The sequence below is a fragment of the Mirounga leonina genome, unplaced genomic scaffold (assembly GCF_011800145.1).
Source record: "Mirounga leonina isolate KUSES-001 unplaced genomic scaffold, KU_Mleo_1.0 Mir_165, whole genome shotgun sequence".
Classification (NCBI taxonomy): domain Eukaryota; kingdom Metazoa; phylum Chordata; class Mammalia; order Carnivora; family Phocidae; genus Mirounga; species Mirounga leonina.
In genome coordinates, this window is record NW_023270415.1 from 65,829,312 (window position 1) to 65,845,157 (window position 15,846).

The window sequence follows — 15,846 nt, forward strand, 5'->3', positions numbered from 1 at the left end:
CCAAGTTATTCATTGCTCTTTGGCTAGAATTCCAAAAAAAAAAAAAAAAAGGACTGTACTCATCATTTTTATTAGAAATGTAAAAAGGGTACAGAAACAGAACACGTCAGGGATTAAGTGCTACCAAAGTAACATGAAATAATCAATTTCAGATCATCATATAAAAGTAACATTAAAGAAGATTCCAGAAAAGCAAAAATGACAAAATAAGAATTGTGGGAAAAAATTCACAGTAATAGATGAAATCTATCAAAAGAATAATATATAAAAGAAAAATTAGAAATGGACATGATCAAATGCAGATAGAAAAAAACAAAGCAACTGCTACAATAACAATACACTAATGGAATAAATAAATGAAAATTTCAACCTACAAAGGCCAAGGCAGGAAGAGATTTTTAAAAATGTATCTATTGAGCCAACAATGTCATTTGTGAGGCTACATCCTAAAGAAGGAATTAAGGAAGGATTCACACAAAGAGGAAGCAATGAGATATTCATTGTGATAATAATTTAAAAAAACCTAAATAGCCAGAAATAGCAGAATTGATTTAAAAAAAAAGGGATACATCCATATAATGGTATATTATTCAGCCATTAAAACAGAAAGAAAACACACCATATGAAACCAGTAGGTTAACACAATCATATATTTGATTTATTGTAAGGGGGAAATGTATGTTATAAGGAAGAGGAGATGAGAAAAAATCGGGAGTTCTTTTTAAATTTACTAATTACTTTTTTTTACAGTAATGTAGTATTTTATTCTGTCCATTAATAACTAATATTTGAGAACATTTATAATATTCATGGAACTTTAAGAGAAATTCTACTTTTTTTACATTTCAGTATTGGGTATTATAAAAAAGTCAAAATATAGGGGTGCCTTGGTGGCGCAGTTGGTTGAGAGTCCAACTCTTGGTTTTGGCTCAGGTTGTGTCCTCAGGTTTGTGAGATTGAGCCCTGTGTCAGGCTCCATGCTCAGGGTAGAGTCTGCTTAAAACTCTCTCTCCCTCTGCCCCTCCCTCCTGCTCTCACTCTTTCTCCCTCAAATAAATAAATCTGTAAAACAAAAACAAAATATGGCCAAAATTATTAGGTTAAAAACCTTATAATTAATGCTTGGTGTTAGTCTACATACTGTTCAGTTTTTGGCATAAAGTTCTTTCGCTACAAGAAAGAACATTTTGGTTTACTTCACTAATAAATAAAACAGGAATATCTGTTTAATGCTGGGATGGCCTCTTTTTGGTATCTCTTCTGCTACTGATTTTTAGCATAATTATGTGTGGTTGTATGAATGGACTTGAGTGGACAGAGGTACTCACCATGTTTATTCCAAATAAGAGTAAATGACTGATCACGTTAGTAATGAGGAGATAGAGAGGCAATGCAACTGCCCTATATTTTTGAGGCCCATAGGTTTAGCCTAAGGAGGTTAGCCAAAACTCAGGAATAAAAGCCCACACAAAAATGTAGTATGGAGCCAAATTGGGAGCTTAAGAAAAGAACAAAGCCATAGCTTCTTCTGCTGCTCCTGGTGCTGCTTGTGTGCTCATTCAGTGTGGACCTGGTACCTCTTTTGTGAAGCGGCAGCTGAGGGACTCCAGCGCTCGCCGCGGCCGATGAAAAACCCAAGGAAGGCATCAAGACTGAGAACAACGATCATATTAATTTTAAGGCGGCGGGGCAGGATGGTTCTGCGGTGCAGTTTATGATTAAGAGGCACACACCACTTAGTAATCTAATGAAAGCCTATTGTGAACGACAGGGTTTGTCAATGAGTCAGATCAGATTCCGATTTGATGGGCAGCCAATCAATGAAACAGACACACCTGCACAGTTGGAAATGGAGGATGAAGATATAATTGATGTGTCCCAGCAGCAGATAGGTGTCTACTAAAAGGGGAACCTGCTACTTTATTCCAGAACTCTGTTCCTCCAGACCAAGAAGACATTCTCAATTAGAAAGCAGCTATTTGGTTCCACCACATCCTGACTACTGCAGTATAGTTTCCTCTATTCTTTCATTTTCCCCTTCCCCATTCCTTTATTGTACATAAAGTAACTGTGTACGTGCACAAGCATATCGCATTTTTTTTTTTTTAACTAAATGGCCAATGGTATGTTTTGATCAACATCAAATGGAGATGGGATGGGGGAAAATACTGCTTCTGTGAAAATATCCCCTCTCTTCGTTAGTGGCATGCTCAGTCAGCTCTTATCTTCATATTCCAGTAAGTTATTTTCCTCTGTTTAACAAAAAAAAGAACATAAAAATCCTTGCATACCTTGTTTGATTGGAAAATTTTAATGTTTTTCATTTATCATTGTAAAACCAAGGACAATTTTATTTTGTATGTAGCTGTTACATGTAGGGCAATCTGTCTTTAAGTAGGGATAAATTACTCTAAAAGAAATGAATCCTAGATAGTTTTCCCTTCAAGTTAAGCGTTTTGTTGTTTAAATAAACTTGTTTAAAAAAAAAAAAAAGAACAAAGCCATAAATTGCTTTTTGAGGCAATGAGGATGGTGAATTTTCCACCATTTTCTTTGTGGCTTTGGGCAATCTTGGGTCCTTGAAATGCCCACTTGTGCCCCTCCTGACAGCTCTGCCACCTCAGCAGCAAACCACAGCAGGGGCAGAGAGGGAAAACTGAGGGAAAGACCAGGTCGTGACGGCAACGCCCCCGACCCAATTTACTAAATTACTTTAACTAAGACTTCTAATACTTCTTATAAGCAGCAAGGGTCATTATGTAATATTAATATCTTTCTAGGTAAAGAAATTAATTCACCAATGTCTAACTGTGATTGAGGTATGGTATATAACTTTTTTATAATGGAAAAGGGAAAAAGCTTACTAATTTAAAAAGTTTACTTAAATCTAAGTTTCTATACAGGATGACTCAGGAAGAAAAGTTTCAGAAGGAAAAAGGAATCAGGGACTAGGGTTTAAATATGGGTTAATAAGGTATAAAAACTAGAAGAAAAAGGAAAAAGATAAAAAAGTGTGGTGATATGACAGCTAAAATAAAGCTCCCAATAAGAAAGCTAATTTGTGGGGTGTCTGGGTGGCTCAGTCCATTAAGCGTCCGGCTCTTGATTTTGGCTCAGGTCATGATCTTGGTCGTGACATTGAGCCTGGGGTCGGGCTCCATGCCAGGCATGGAGACTGCTTAAGATTCTCTCTCTTCCTCTCCCTCCGCACGGCTCCCCCCACCGCCCCCTCTCTTTAAAAAAAAAAAAAAAAAAAAAAGCTAATTTGCAAAACACCTCTTGAAATTTAGAGGTAATATATCTCAAGGCAGGAGAGAAGGGTTGGGTTGAAAATTGAGGAGGATGGCATAAGACATTATTAAAAAACAGTGAGACCACCCCTTTTTACTACTCTGTGCAGGCAAACTGCTTGGATAGTTTACTTTCTGATACAGGACAAGATGAGATGTGCTGCAGAAGTTAATTTCAAAACTCCATGCTCAACAGTGTAGACTACTGACCCTTGTTCAGGCCTACTGCTAAAATGCTGGCAGCCAGGCTCATAAGCTTCAGACAGAAAACTGGAGGATTTGTCTCCAGTGGGGAAAAACACGCCTAGATACTGACTTTGTGGATTTCTGGTAAAAGAATCACCACCCACCAATCACCCTAAGGTGAGGCCTACAAATTAACAACTCTACAAGTGAGCTTTTAAAAACATGCTCCATTCTTGGGGCACCTGATTGGCTCAGTCAGTTGAATTCCTGAGAGGAGACGAAATCCAGGTCTCCTACTCCTCCGCCATCTTGCTCTGCCGTGGCTCAGTCAGTTGAGCGACTTGACTTTTGATTTCGGCTCAGGTCATGGTCTCAGGGTTGGAGATTAAGCCCCATGGGGGTGCTCAGCATTCTGCTGGAGATCATCTCCCTCTGTCCCTGTGCATGCCTGTGTGTGCACTCTCGCTCTCAAATAAATAAATAAATCTTTTAAAAAAAACCACCTTCACCCTTGAATATTAATAGAGAGCCAAGGATCAGTAGACACTTAAGGAAATCCCCACTAGACACTTAAGGAAAAAAGATCAAAAGAGATAAAAACAAGAAAAAAAAGTAGATTAATCTAGAAAGTCCAACATTCAATTGACATGAATTGAGGGAAAAGAAAACATGGAGTGGAAAAATTACTGAAGAAGTGACACAAAAAAACTTTCCCAGAAATCAAAGGACACATTTCCACATTGTAAAGGCAGAGGTCACATACTGCATGGAGCACTGGGTGTTATACGAAAACAATGAATCATGGATCACTGCATCAAAAACTAATGATATATTGTATAGTGACTAACATAACGTAATAAAATTAAATTAAATTAAAAAAAAGTGGGAGGGGAAAAAGACACATCAATAGACTGTGGTTCAATGACCATTCTCAAAAAGAAAATAAAAACCTCTCGTGCATTCTTTATTCTCGGGATATTGCTAGAATGTACTCCATCAAAACACAGCTGTAAAAAAAGATCTTAGGGGCACCTGGCTGGCTCAGTTGGTTGAGCGTGAGACTCCTGATCTTGGGGTTGTGGGTTCAAGCCCTATGTCAGGTGTGGAGATTACTTAAAAAACAAAAAAGGTCTTAGTCGATTCCAGGAAGCAGGGAATCCAGCACTGAAAGATGAAGGAAATCCCACTGAGGGTGATGAGAAGTCCCAAAGCTTAGTTGTGCTTCAAGACTAAGAAGAGCCAATCTGGATGGAAGCAAGAGAACAAAGCTTCAAGATGTGTCTAGAAAAATAAGGAGGAGTCAATAAATTATTCGGTATGTTTAACTGTACTGAAGAGTTTTATCTCTAGCAAAGACTCTGTGCATGAACTGAAAAGTACACATAAAACTAATTACAAAAAAATCCTAAAGAACAACAACAACAAAAAACCCCACCCACAGGCAAACAGTATTAAAGCTGAGGGGAAAGAGCAGAGTTGTAAAAGAGAGAAAATGTAGTCATAATATACTTTATATGGCTCAGCTGTAAAAAATATTTACATAACCATAAAGCACACACTGAAAATTGATTCAACAATTTTATATGTGCATAAAGAAGCTACCAGGAGCATATAAGGACGGGGAAGAAAATGTATATATGGGGGGTGGGGAAAGCAAAAGAGCCTGTTCATGTTAGAAGTCAATTGATTCTAAAACAGACCAAAAATTACAGTATGAGCATATTTTTTTTCTTTTTAAAGATTTTATTTATTTATTTTTATTTATTTATTTATTTATTTAAAGATTTTATTTATTTATTTGAGAGAGAGAATGAGAGAGAGCCCATGAGAGGGGGGAGGGTCAGAGGGAAAAGCAGACCCCCTGCTGAGCAGGGAGCCCGATGCGGGACTTGATCCCGGGACTCCAGGATCATGACCTGAGCCAAAGGCAGTCGCTTAACCAACTGAGCCACCCAGGCGCCCAAGATTTTATTTATTTGACAGAGAGAGAGTTAGCGAGAGCAGGAACACAATCAGGGGGAGTGGGAGAGGGAGAAGCAGGCTTCCCGCTGAGCAGGGAGCCGATGCGGGCCGATCCGGACCCTGGGATCAAGACCTGAGGAGAAGGCAGATGCTTAACGACTGAGCCACCCAGGCGCCCCCAGTATAAGCATATTATATAAATATGTATTTAAGTAGATAAACAGGAGTTAGAAGTAGCTGGCTCTGGAAAGTGGGAGGAGGAAGAGTAGAGAAGAGACTACTATCATTTTTTCCTTTGTGAGACTGATAGTACAATGTGACTTTTAAAATTATGTACATGGTATAAATCTGAAACTAAATTATGAAAGTGAAAAAAAGTAAACAATATGTATGGGAAGAATTTCACTAAATGTAGGAAAAGCCTTGGAAATTATTTTTCTTTTCATAATCCATTTTGAAACCATTTTTCAAGCTAAACATTAAGAAGGTAAAAATATTCAAAGTACCCAAAGCATAATAAATTACTATAGGCCTGAAAAATTTCAACAGAAAAGTGTTATCTTTCTGGACAATAGTAGCATAGCCTCGATTCTGGCTAAAATAAAATGTACAATTAAATTACCTTGGAGGTTGAATTTTGAATTTTTCAAAGACTTCTGGATAAAGTAATGGAAACACCACCATCTCTTTTAGAGCTGCAATATGATTAGACAGGCCACCAACGCTATCAAATCGTACCTGATAATGGAAGGGAAACACGGATATTCTCAGATTTGGAGTCAAAGTTAAAATGTCATTCCATCCCTAAACTATACTCAACCCATACACAGTCAAATGAGTAACAGCATTTTAGTCGTAGCCTGAAGATTTGAAAAAAAGAAAAAAAAAAAGTCTGTAAAATTTCTGATTTATAGAAAATTGGTTTATTTAACTTTAATTAAAGCAAACAGTATGTATGTTCAAGCATACATTTCAAGATAGTACTCACTGAAGAATCTAGTTGCATTGGATCAACATCTGCAAGACTTGCTCCAATCTTCATTCTATCTTTATAAATTCCTTTTAATTCATCTTTCCGAAAATTTAGCGGGAGGCACCTATTTAGAAAAGATTTAAAAAAAACACCCCATTAGTTCACTTTTCTCCCCCAAATTCCATGTTAAAATATGGATATTTTCCTTTTTAAAAAGGTTAAATTTCAATCACAGCCACTGTGAAAATATGTATTTCAACTTCCTCATTTTCTTTGTAGGTTGAGAACTTCAATGTTAGAAATCTCTGAAGTTTTATTATTAAAGATATACAGTCAAATGAAATACCACTGTTCAAGATGCCACAGCACCATAAAACAATTCATGTTTGGGAATCCAGTCTGTATCAATATACCTTATAATGACTGTGCTTAACATATACAGAATATTTACTATTTGCCAAGCTGTTTTAGGGGGCTTTACAGGCAATTATTCATTAAGTCCTCATAACAGTCTTATGGAGTAGGCATTATTATTTCCCCTATTTTAAAAGAAAACTGAGGCATAAAAAGGTTAACTAAAATGCCCAAAGTCACACAAAGTGGCAGATCCAGGACTCAGACCAAAGCAGTGTGTCTCCAGACCTGCAACAACTCTGCTACAATACCTCTCAGCAAAACATTCACAGTCCACCGAGCATTTGGATCCACATCAATCCTCTCAAGCAAGAATGAATCACTGCTTTCCTAACTACTTTCAAAAACAGTTATGGTAGATTACACAGAATACACCTAGAAGAACCTGCTTGTTTCATAGATGGAGAATGCAAACTGCTCATGCTCGAGGCTGAGAGCACCTAAGCAAAGAAAGATGCTGCAGCTGAACACAAGTAAGAGCACTCCAGACCCACCCTGAGTGCCAGGTCCTGCTAGCACCAGACTCCACAAGGAATTTACGCTGTGAAATCAGAGATGGACACGTTTTAACTGTGGCTTTGTAATAAAAGGTATTTCCTAAATAATCCTTAACAGAAATATAACTGCATGCTATAAAATCCACAGGATTAGATGCACATTTCTAGGAATGAAGGCAAAGAAAAATCCAAGTAGTCTAAATAATACAAGTTGTGGATGATCTAACACATTGCTGCCAACAGAAATGAAATGCAAGTCAAAATGTAATTTAAAATTTTGTTTAGACACACTAAAACAAAAAAGTAAAACTAATTTTAACAATATATTTTACTTATCTAAAACATACCATTTCAATATGCAAAATAAATATTTACAAAATTGGGATATTTTACATTCTTTCTTGTACTAAATCTTTGAAATCCAAGAGTATATTTTTTACAAAAATTTATATTTCTCAATTCAAATTAGCTACATTTCAAGTGCCTAATAGCCACACGTAACGAGTGACTACCACATTAGGGCAGATCTAATGTTATAAAAGAACAGAGTTTAGGATACAAAGAATGGTTGGTTTGCAAATCCCTTCAATTATTATATTCTGTTTCATCAAACATTACTTTCTACTCTATAAAAATATTATTTTATTAGGATACAAGCACTGCATTTTTCACTCACCCACCCACATCTGTAAAATGGGAATAATCCTTGCTGTGAACTTACATACGAACTTACGAACGTACATGAACTTACACTACAGAATAATGAAATGAGTAAACTCCTTAATTTTCCTAAAGAGTTCTACAATAAGAATGTACTATTGAATTATTATAAACAGAAAATACATTTAAAATGAAAAAAAAAACTTTATTTCTTCACGTCAGTGTTTACCAAGCACCATTTTGAGCTATACAATGGTTGTGTCAGAAAACATATGTTCTAATCTATTACTAGTTTCACATACAGGTATTTCAAACAAGATGGCATTCCGGTTTATACATTAACCTCTTACTTAATTCTTAAATTTGATCAAGCTGTACCTATTCCCAAATTATTCAGCCTTCTCAGCACTTAAAAAAAAATAGCTTGTAGTTTTAAAAGGCATCAGTATGACACTTACCTGTTGATAGCTCTATTACGGCTCCTTTTTCTTCGCCTCTCAAAGTGTTGTTCATCTTCAGAAGAGGAAGATGAAGTAGAGTCACTACTGTGGATTGCATGCCTTCGCCTAAAGTAAAGAGGAAAACTGAAATGATGATGAAGGAGGGCAGGAAAAACAGAGGCGTAAGATGCAAACATCAGAAATACCTAAGGATCCAAAAAGGTTTATCATAAAATCAATGTTTGCTGAACCAATGAAGTAGGCTTTGTTGGTTGAATTTTTTTGAAAGGAATAAAAGAGTTGGATAACAAGAGGAAGGGAAAAAAAAAGATAGGAAGCTGGGGTAAAGCTGACAACCATATGTTCGTTATGATAGGACATGGTTCAGGCAGAATGACTTCTTAGTCTTGATATAAATCAGTTTTCCTCAAAGAGAAAGGTGGGAAAAAGAGGGTTTTAGACTCTTTGGGACTGTAATTTCAGAAAGTATTTTCAATATTATACTATATATAATTTCACATCTGGAAGGGAATCACCTTTTGAAATGTCAACCTTAAAAGGAAAACACTCGGGCGCCTGGGTGGCTCAGTTGGTTAAGCGACTGCCTTCGGCTCAGGTCATGATCCTGGAGTCCCGGGATCGAGTCCCGCATCGAGTCCCGCATCGGGCTCCCTGCTCGGCAGGGAGTCTGCTTCTCCCTCTGACCCTCCTCCCTCTCATGCTCTCTGTCTCTCATGCTCTCTCTCTCAAATAAATAAATAAAATCTTTTAAAAAAAAAAAAAAGGAGGACACTAGAGTTTTTATGTAAACCAGAAAGGATCAAGAAGTTCAAATACAAGGAAACCAGTGAGAAATAAGATGGCCTTTTCTCTACAGATCATCAACTATAAATTCACAACTGCCACTTAACAGCTGTGTAAATGTGGATGAGTTACCTAAACCATATAAGCCTTAATTTTCTCACTTACAAAAATGGGATAAGAATATAATCAAATTCTTAGGCTAGTTGGTAGTATTAAATAAGATGCCAAGTGCTACAAATACTGAAAAAAGTTTTAAATCACTTATACCTTTGCATTGTTGCAAAAGACCCACAGGAAAGACAAAGAATCTAGCTGGGAAAGCCTTAATTGTTCTATTGCCTCAGGGTTTAGAGCTTTTCCTGAATTAGAGTGCAATCATAGTAAGTAGGTATTTCCAAAAATATAAAAGGTTCACAATCTATTATCTGCATAATGTAGGTCCAGCATCTTGTACATGGAAAACAAGTTTCTCCACTATTCACATAGCAGGATCTGACATGTCATAAAGGCAATTCATAGTCTCTATTTGTCCCACTTACAATGATTATTCTTATGTTCTGCTATAGAACACATCTGACTAGGCGTTACTGGCTCAGACACTCCTAGAGATGTTAATGTTGCACATTACCTTTGTGACTCCCCCCTGCCCTCCAACCTGAATTCTGAAACACAAATGGCCCCAAGAGTTTTGGCTAGGGGTTACAGAAACACAGACATAAATGAGAAAGTGATCCTCCACTGTCCACCTTTCAAACATGCCCAAGACCATTTTTGTGATCAGCCTGAAACTAAAACTATCTAGCACAAGTCTGCAATTTTATATGAAAGACGAATTTAATATTCCCATTAATATTACAAAAAGACTAACTTGTAAGCACATAATTCATATAACTGTGTGAATTCAGTATATATTCACATAATTAAGACCAACTTCACAATTAATAAAAAGGACTAACGATTATTAAGTGCTTCTTGTACCAGTTAGTAGACATATTATCTCATTTAATCTTAATCTTTGGACAAGTACATATGGCATGCTCATTTAGAGTTGAGGCCAATGTGGCTGGCTCACAGTTTAGACAACTTGCTCAAAATGAACGAATGAGACGATGATGGTGTCTGAATTCAAACCGTTGTCTTTCTATTCCAAAAATCCACATTCTATATATACTGATTTCCAGTTGTTGATTTCACAAACCAAAAGAGTTAAAGTATTGTTAAAATAACAAAAACATACAGCAATCAATGAGCCAAATAGTATCTTAAATGCTTTACATGCATTAACTCATCTAATTCTCACAATACTGTGAGAGAGATAATATTGTCCTCCTCATTCTATGGGTCCAAAAACTGACACAAGAGACGGTAAGTAACTTGCTAAAGGTCACTAATAAATGGAACAACTGGGCTTGCAATCTGGGCAGTCATAGTCATGGGTCCAGGTTCTTCATAACTATACTGTAGAAAGGCCATTATTTCAGTTTTAAAAAGATTCTAAACACACATTCACTTATTTTTTTTTCCACTTTGCTTTTTAAAAACATCTGAACTTCTGGCATGGATAAACACTGGGTCAGCGCTGTGAGTCTAACCAGTGTCTAGAGCTGCCAGTCCCGGCACCTTGACAACAGGTAAGGAATACTCTGGAATACTATTATGTTACCTTCGCGTTCAAAGGGACTAGGCTTGTTCCAGAAACTGCAGACTGAAGCTAAAGAATAAACCTTAGATGAGTAGAGGTTAGCAATCATAAGAAAGAAAATCCTGCTTAGAGGCAGCATTCCTGAAGCTCGGCTATTAAGTATGCCAAAGACCCTTGGAAGGTCCTCCTCTGTGGGTGCAAGGTTTCTGGACCACTTGCCATGGATACTAAGAGCAATGTTCAAACGATTCTTTGGATGTGTGCTTTGTTTCCATGCCTAAGTAGGTGAAGTAGGACATGAACTATAAACAAGCTGGTCTCTTTAATAAAAAGTAAAAAGGCTGAGCAAAATTACCATGAAGGTTGTTAAAGGGGGAAGAGATGTTTACACAGCCTTGGCAAGAGTGTTACAAAAAAAGGGGGGGCTTAAAGGGCTACATTCAAAAGGTCAGATAATAATAAGTGTTAGTTAAGATGTGGAGAAATTGGAACTCTCATACATTCCTTGTGGGAATGTAAAATAAAGCAGCCATTCTGGAAAATAATCTGATAATTCCTTGAAACAGTAAATATAGTTAGCATTTGATCTAGCAATTCCACTTCTAGGTACATACTTAAGAGAAGTGAAAACATAAGTCCACACAAAAAGTTGTTCACAAATGTTCATGATAGTATTCACAGTAGCCAAAAAGTAGAAACAACCCAAATGTTTATCAACTGATAAATGGATAAACTAAATATGGTATATTTATACAATGGAATCTTATTTGGTATTAAAAAAAAGTAGTACTATACATGCTAAATGTGGATGAACCTTGAAAATGTTGTACCAAGTGAAAGAAGCCACTCACAAAAGAGTGCACATAAACGGAATACCCAGAATAGGCAAATCTTGAGAGACAGAAAATATATTACTGGTTGCTTAGGGTTGGGGGTGGGGGCTGGAGGGATTGGAGATAACTAAAGAATACAGGGTTTCTTTCTGAGACAAGAAAAATGTTCTAAAATTGTGGTGAGAGCTGCACAACTGTGAAAATACTAAAAGTCCTTGAATTGTACACTTTAAATGGGTGACCTATATGGTATGTGAATTATATCTCAATAAAACTGTTATCAAAAAGCAAAAATCTTTACAAAGCTATCAAAACCAAAACCAAAATCATTAAGTCAAATAATGTTGACTCAGGGTCAACATTTTAAATCTCTTAGTTCATACTTTAAATGTGTCAGGATGGATAAACAAACATAAAGCAGATCAGACCTATAAATACAGAGAACTGCTGGTTGCGAGACAGGGGGTTGTGAGGGGCGGTGGGCAAAATGGGTGACCAGGAGTGGGAGATACAGGCTTCCAATAATGGAATGATGAAATTACAGGAGTTAAAGGTACAGCATAGGGAATACTGTCAATAGTATTTTAATAGCATTGTTATAGTGACAGATGATAGCTCCACTTGTAGTGACCACTGCATAACATACAGTTGCTGAATCACTATGTTGTATAACTGAAACTCATGTAACACGTGTGTCAACTACAGTCAAATAATAAATAAATAAAATACACAAATAAAAAATATAAAATAAATGTGTCAGAATCTTCCACTAGTCAATGTGATCCAAGGGCAGGAATCCTGACTTAGTCATTTTTATATCCATAGTGCTTAGCACATGGTAGTACTCAAACATTTGTTAAATAATTGTAGTGGGAAAAAAAAATCCCGTACCCAAAGAGCTATGAGACACTTTCCATAAAGGGTAGACTCTGTAAACCAGATATGGGAACTTGAGCACCAAACAGGCAAAAAAACCCAAAAAAACATCCTACCTGTTGCAAGATAACATAGTAGGTGGTGATTATAGAGGCAGTCAGTCATTAAGTAAGTTACTTTCAGAAACATATATCCATTAAAAGAAAAGAAACTAAATCTCAAAGTAAGTGCCAGCCTTTCACTTCTGTTGGATCTAATAGAGGTTTGTCCTTTGAGTCAGGCAACCAAGACAGCTGCCCTGGGCCTTATGCTTGGTGGGATTCCAGGGAACATTATGCCTTATCCTGATTTTCTGAAGATCATTAGATTTCACCACCAAAATACTGGTCTTTAACATTTTTAGAGGCCTATGAAAAGTAATGACAGTGTGGCCTCCTTTCAGTGCAACTTATCTTGGGCAGCCCTGACAGGTTACCCTCCTGGTCCTCCATCCTTCTGGGCTCTGATTGTATGAAAAGGGATGACGAAACAGGAAATCTAGAATGTACACTTTTGATTTTTGACACTCTGATAATGAAATTAAAAGAGCCAGGGACACAAGTAGTATTTCATATTTTTCCTAGAAGAGAAGAATTTGTCAGCACCTATGAAAGTGTTGCTTTCTGTGATTAGATAGTTTGCTTCTATGAGGAGACTTTCAAGAACTGTGTGAATAGTTGAAGTCTTGAAGGATTTGTCTCACCTCTGAGAAAATTAGTATTAGGAAAAAGTACCATTTCCCTATCAATGTGCTTTTTTTTTTTTTTTTTTTGCCTTCTTTAGTCTTCACCAACAAACTCTCTCATTCATGAATTACTATAATGTTACTATTACCCAAAAAGTTCTAGTGAATCAGAAAACCTTTTATTACTTGGGAGAATGAGAAAATAACAAGAATTACCTCTTTGGACTTAATTATGACATACAACCAACAAATGTTAGGATGTAGAAGGGGAAAAAAACCTACAAGTAATTTGAAATGTCAAAGAAAAAATGCTTCCTACTATATGAAAGAAATGAATTTTTAAAAAGTGGAAATAAAACCTGGAAAAAAGGGGCGCCTGGGTGGCTCAGTTGGTTAAGCGACTGCCTTCGGCTCAGGTCATGATCCCAAGGTCCTGGGATCGAGTCCCACATCGGGCTCCCTGCTCTGCGGGAAGCCTGCTTCTCCCTCTCCCACTCCCCCTGCTTGTGTTCCCTCTCTCGCTGTGTCTCTCTCTGTCAAATAAATAAAAAAAATAAAAAATAAAATAAAATAAAAAAACACCTGGAAAAAAAACAGATCTAGAAAAGGATGGTATCATGAAAAGTCTAGAAAGTTATGTAACCTAGAATGTTTGTCATAGTGAGAAAATATGTCTGTGATACTATGAGAAGACAAGACTACACCTATACTCAAACAATGTGAAGATTAAATGAAACAGCCTATGTAAGATGCTTAACACCAAGCCAGGAATACAGTAAACACTGAAGCAAAGGTAGCCTCTATTATTAAAGTGTGGAACAATGGAATAAACTACTTTACCATGGTAGTTATTAACAATTCCTATTAATGGAAGCAAAAGCAAAAACCAGTCAGTGGTAGTAAGGGTAAGAGCATTATAGGAAAAGAGCTAACTCTCCCAAATATATGGTTCTAGAATTCTATTTGGATACACTCAATCCTAAGACTCTAGAATCCTACCCTAACATAGCCATAATTATGTTGTCATAAATCAATCACTACTTCAGAACCAAACCTGTTCATTCGTTTACAATAAGGACTTCTTGGTCCAGCAGAAGATAATCTGTATCTTGGTCTTGCAGGAGAAGCTGGGCCACTATAAAATATGTTGGGCTTTCTCTGGTGACGAGGTTCTAAAAAGAAGAATTATAAGTATGTAATATATAAATACGTATGAAAATAATTTTGCTCTTCATTTAAATACTCAAAAAGGTGCTGCCTTCCGTGAAAATACTAGTACATACCTTCTACAGACTGTTTTACTGTTCACATTTTAAATCTTTTATATCTGCAGGGTTGCTTTTGAAAATATGTATAGCACAGACACCAACCAACCAAAACATACACTGGCCATAAACAACCATTACGATTATACTGATGCATAACAGCTGGTTATCAGCCCTGCATATATATATGCTCATAAGTACTGAGGTATAACTTTAAAATAAATCAAAAAAGGTCCTATTTACACAAAGTGGCAAAATAACCTAAGTAGAAAGCTGTAAAATCTAAATAAATAAATAAATCTAAAATAATTAAACACAGACATGAAATTTCAAAACGGCCCATTTGCTTTGGTCAAGGCTAATATCTAACTTTCTTGAAGAAATGATTTCTTGCACATTTAGCACAGTTTATGAAAGACAACAGCCATGAGTATTCTGTAAAATGAAAACATGAAAAATAAGAGAGAAAAGGCAGTAAAGATAAAGGTAATATAATTACAGCTTCTCCTGGAAAAAATATATATAGCACTTACTTTCCAGTGGAGCCTGGTAGTACACAGTAGCTTTTCTCTGTCTAAGATAATATCGTTTCTGATTATCTTCTTCCCCATCCTCTTCATCTTCATCATCATCATCATCATCATCTTCATCATCTTCACCATCATCTTCATCTTCTTGGTCTTCACCCTCTTCAGATGATTCTACAGTTAAGAAACATTTACTTTCAAGATAGTCACTAAAATGTTAATGATTTTTAACACAGTGGAATTCAGGGAGAAAGAGACCCTCCTCTAAAAATTTATTTGCTTCTAAATTGTTCATAGAAATGATCTGTAATTCTTTTGCAGCCTATAAATGAAGATTTTTACAAATGAAGTAAATTGTAGAATTAAAAATAACTAGGGGAAGGAAAAAGGAAGCAGGGAAAGAAGTTTAAAGGCTATTGTCAGTAGTACCAAACTAAAGGTTATGGTATTGCTGCTAATTTTATTAATATAAGTGACTATACTTAAGTTTCTAAGTTAATTTAACATGTTGACAAATTAGAGTATCTTCTCACTTAGCTTTTGCCTTTCATATTTAAGTTTTAAATTCCATCCAGCCCTTCTGGCTGTCACTGAATTACATGGAGTGTTAACTCAAATAATCTGCTTGTGAAATTGTGAAACACCCTCACCAAATATTTAAAATGCATTTCAGAAAACCGGTTTTCACTCAAGAGAAGTTCTAATAAATTATAGCAGCAATTTCTAAACAGAAGAGCTAAACTTAATTTTTAT

General features: G+C 36.3%; 2 protein-coding genes and 1 pseudogene across 2 annotated transcripts in view; 1 reads left to right on the plus strand and 2 right to left on the minus strand.

The window, feature by feature from the left end:
- Positions 1 to 15,846, minus strand: part of ATAD2 (ATPase family AAA domain containing 2) — a 73,692-nt gene that overhangs the window by 37,644 nt on the left and 20,202 nt on the right. Inside the window, exons 7-11 of the mRNA XM_035011861.1 lie at positions 15,100 to 15,267; positions 14,356 to 14,473; positions 8,441 to 8,548; positions 6,427 to 6,535; positions 6,061 to 6,176 (exon numbers count right to left, since the gene is read on the minus strand). Coding sequence (XP_034867752.1) covers positions 6,061 to 6,176; positions 6,427 to 6,535; positions 8,441 to 8,548; positions 14,356 to 14,473; positions 15,100 to 15,267 — 619 coding nt within the window. The remainder of the gene's footprint in view (positions 1 to 6,060; positions 6,177 to 6,426; positions 6,536 to 8,440; positions 8,549 to 14,355; positions 14,474 to 15,099; positions 15,268 to 15,846) is intronic.
- On the minus strand, positions 1,145 to 1,559 carry LOC118015357 (annotated as a pseudogene).
- Positions 1,604 to 1,903, plus strand: LOC118015358 (small ubiquitin-related modifier 2-like; the record flags this gene model as incomplete). Its single annotated transcript, XM_035012254.1, has 1 exon — positions 1,604 to 1,903. A coding segment is annotated over one exon (300 nt), but the record flags the coding sequence as incomplete, so codon positions are not given.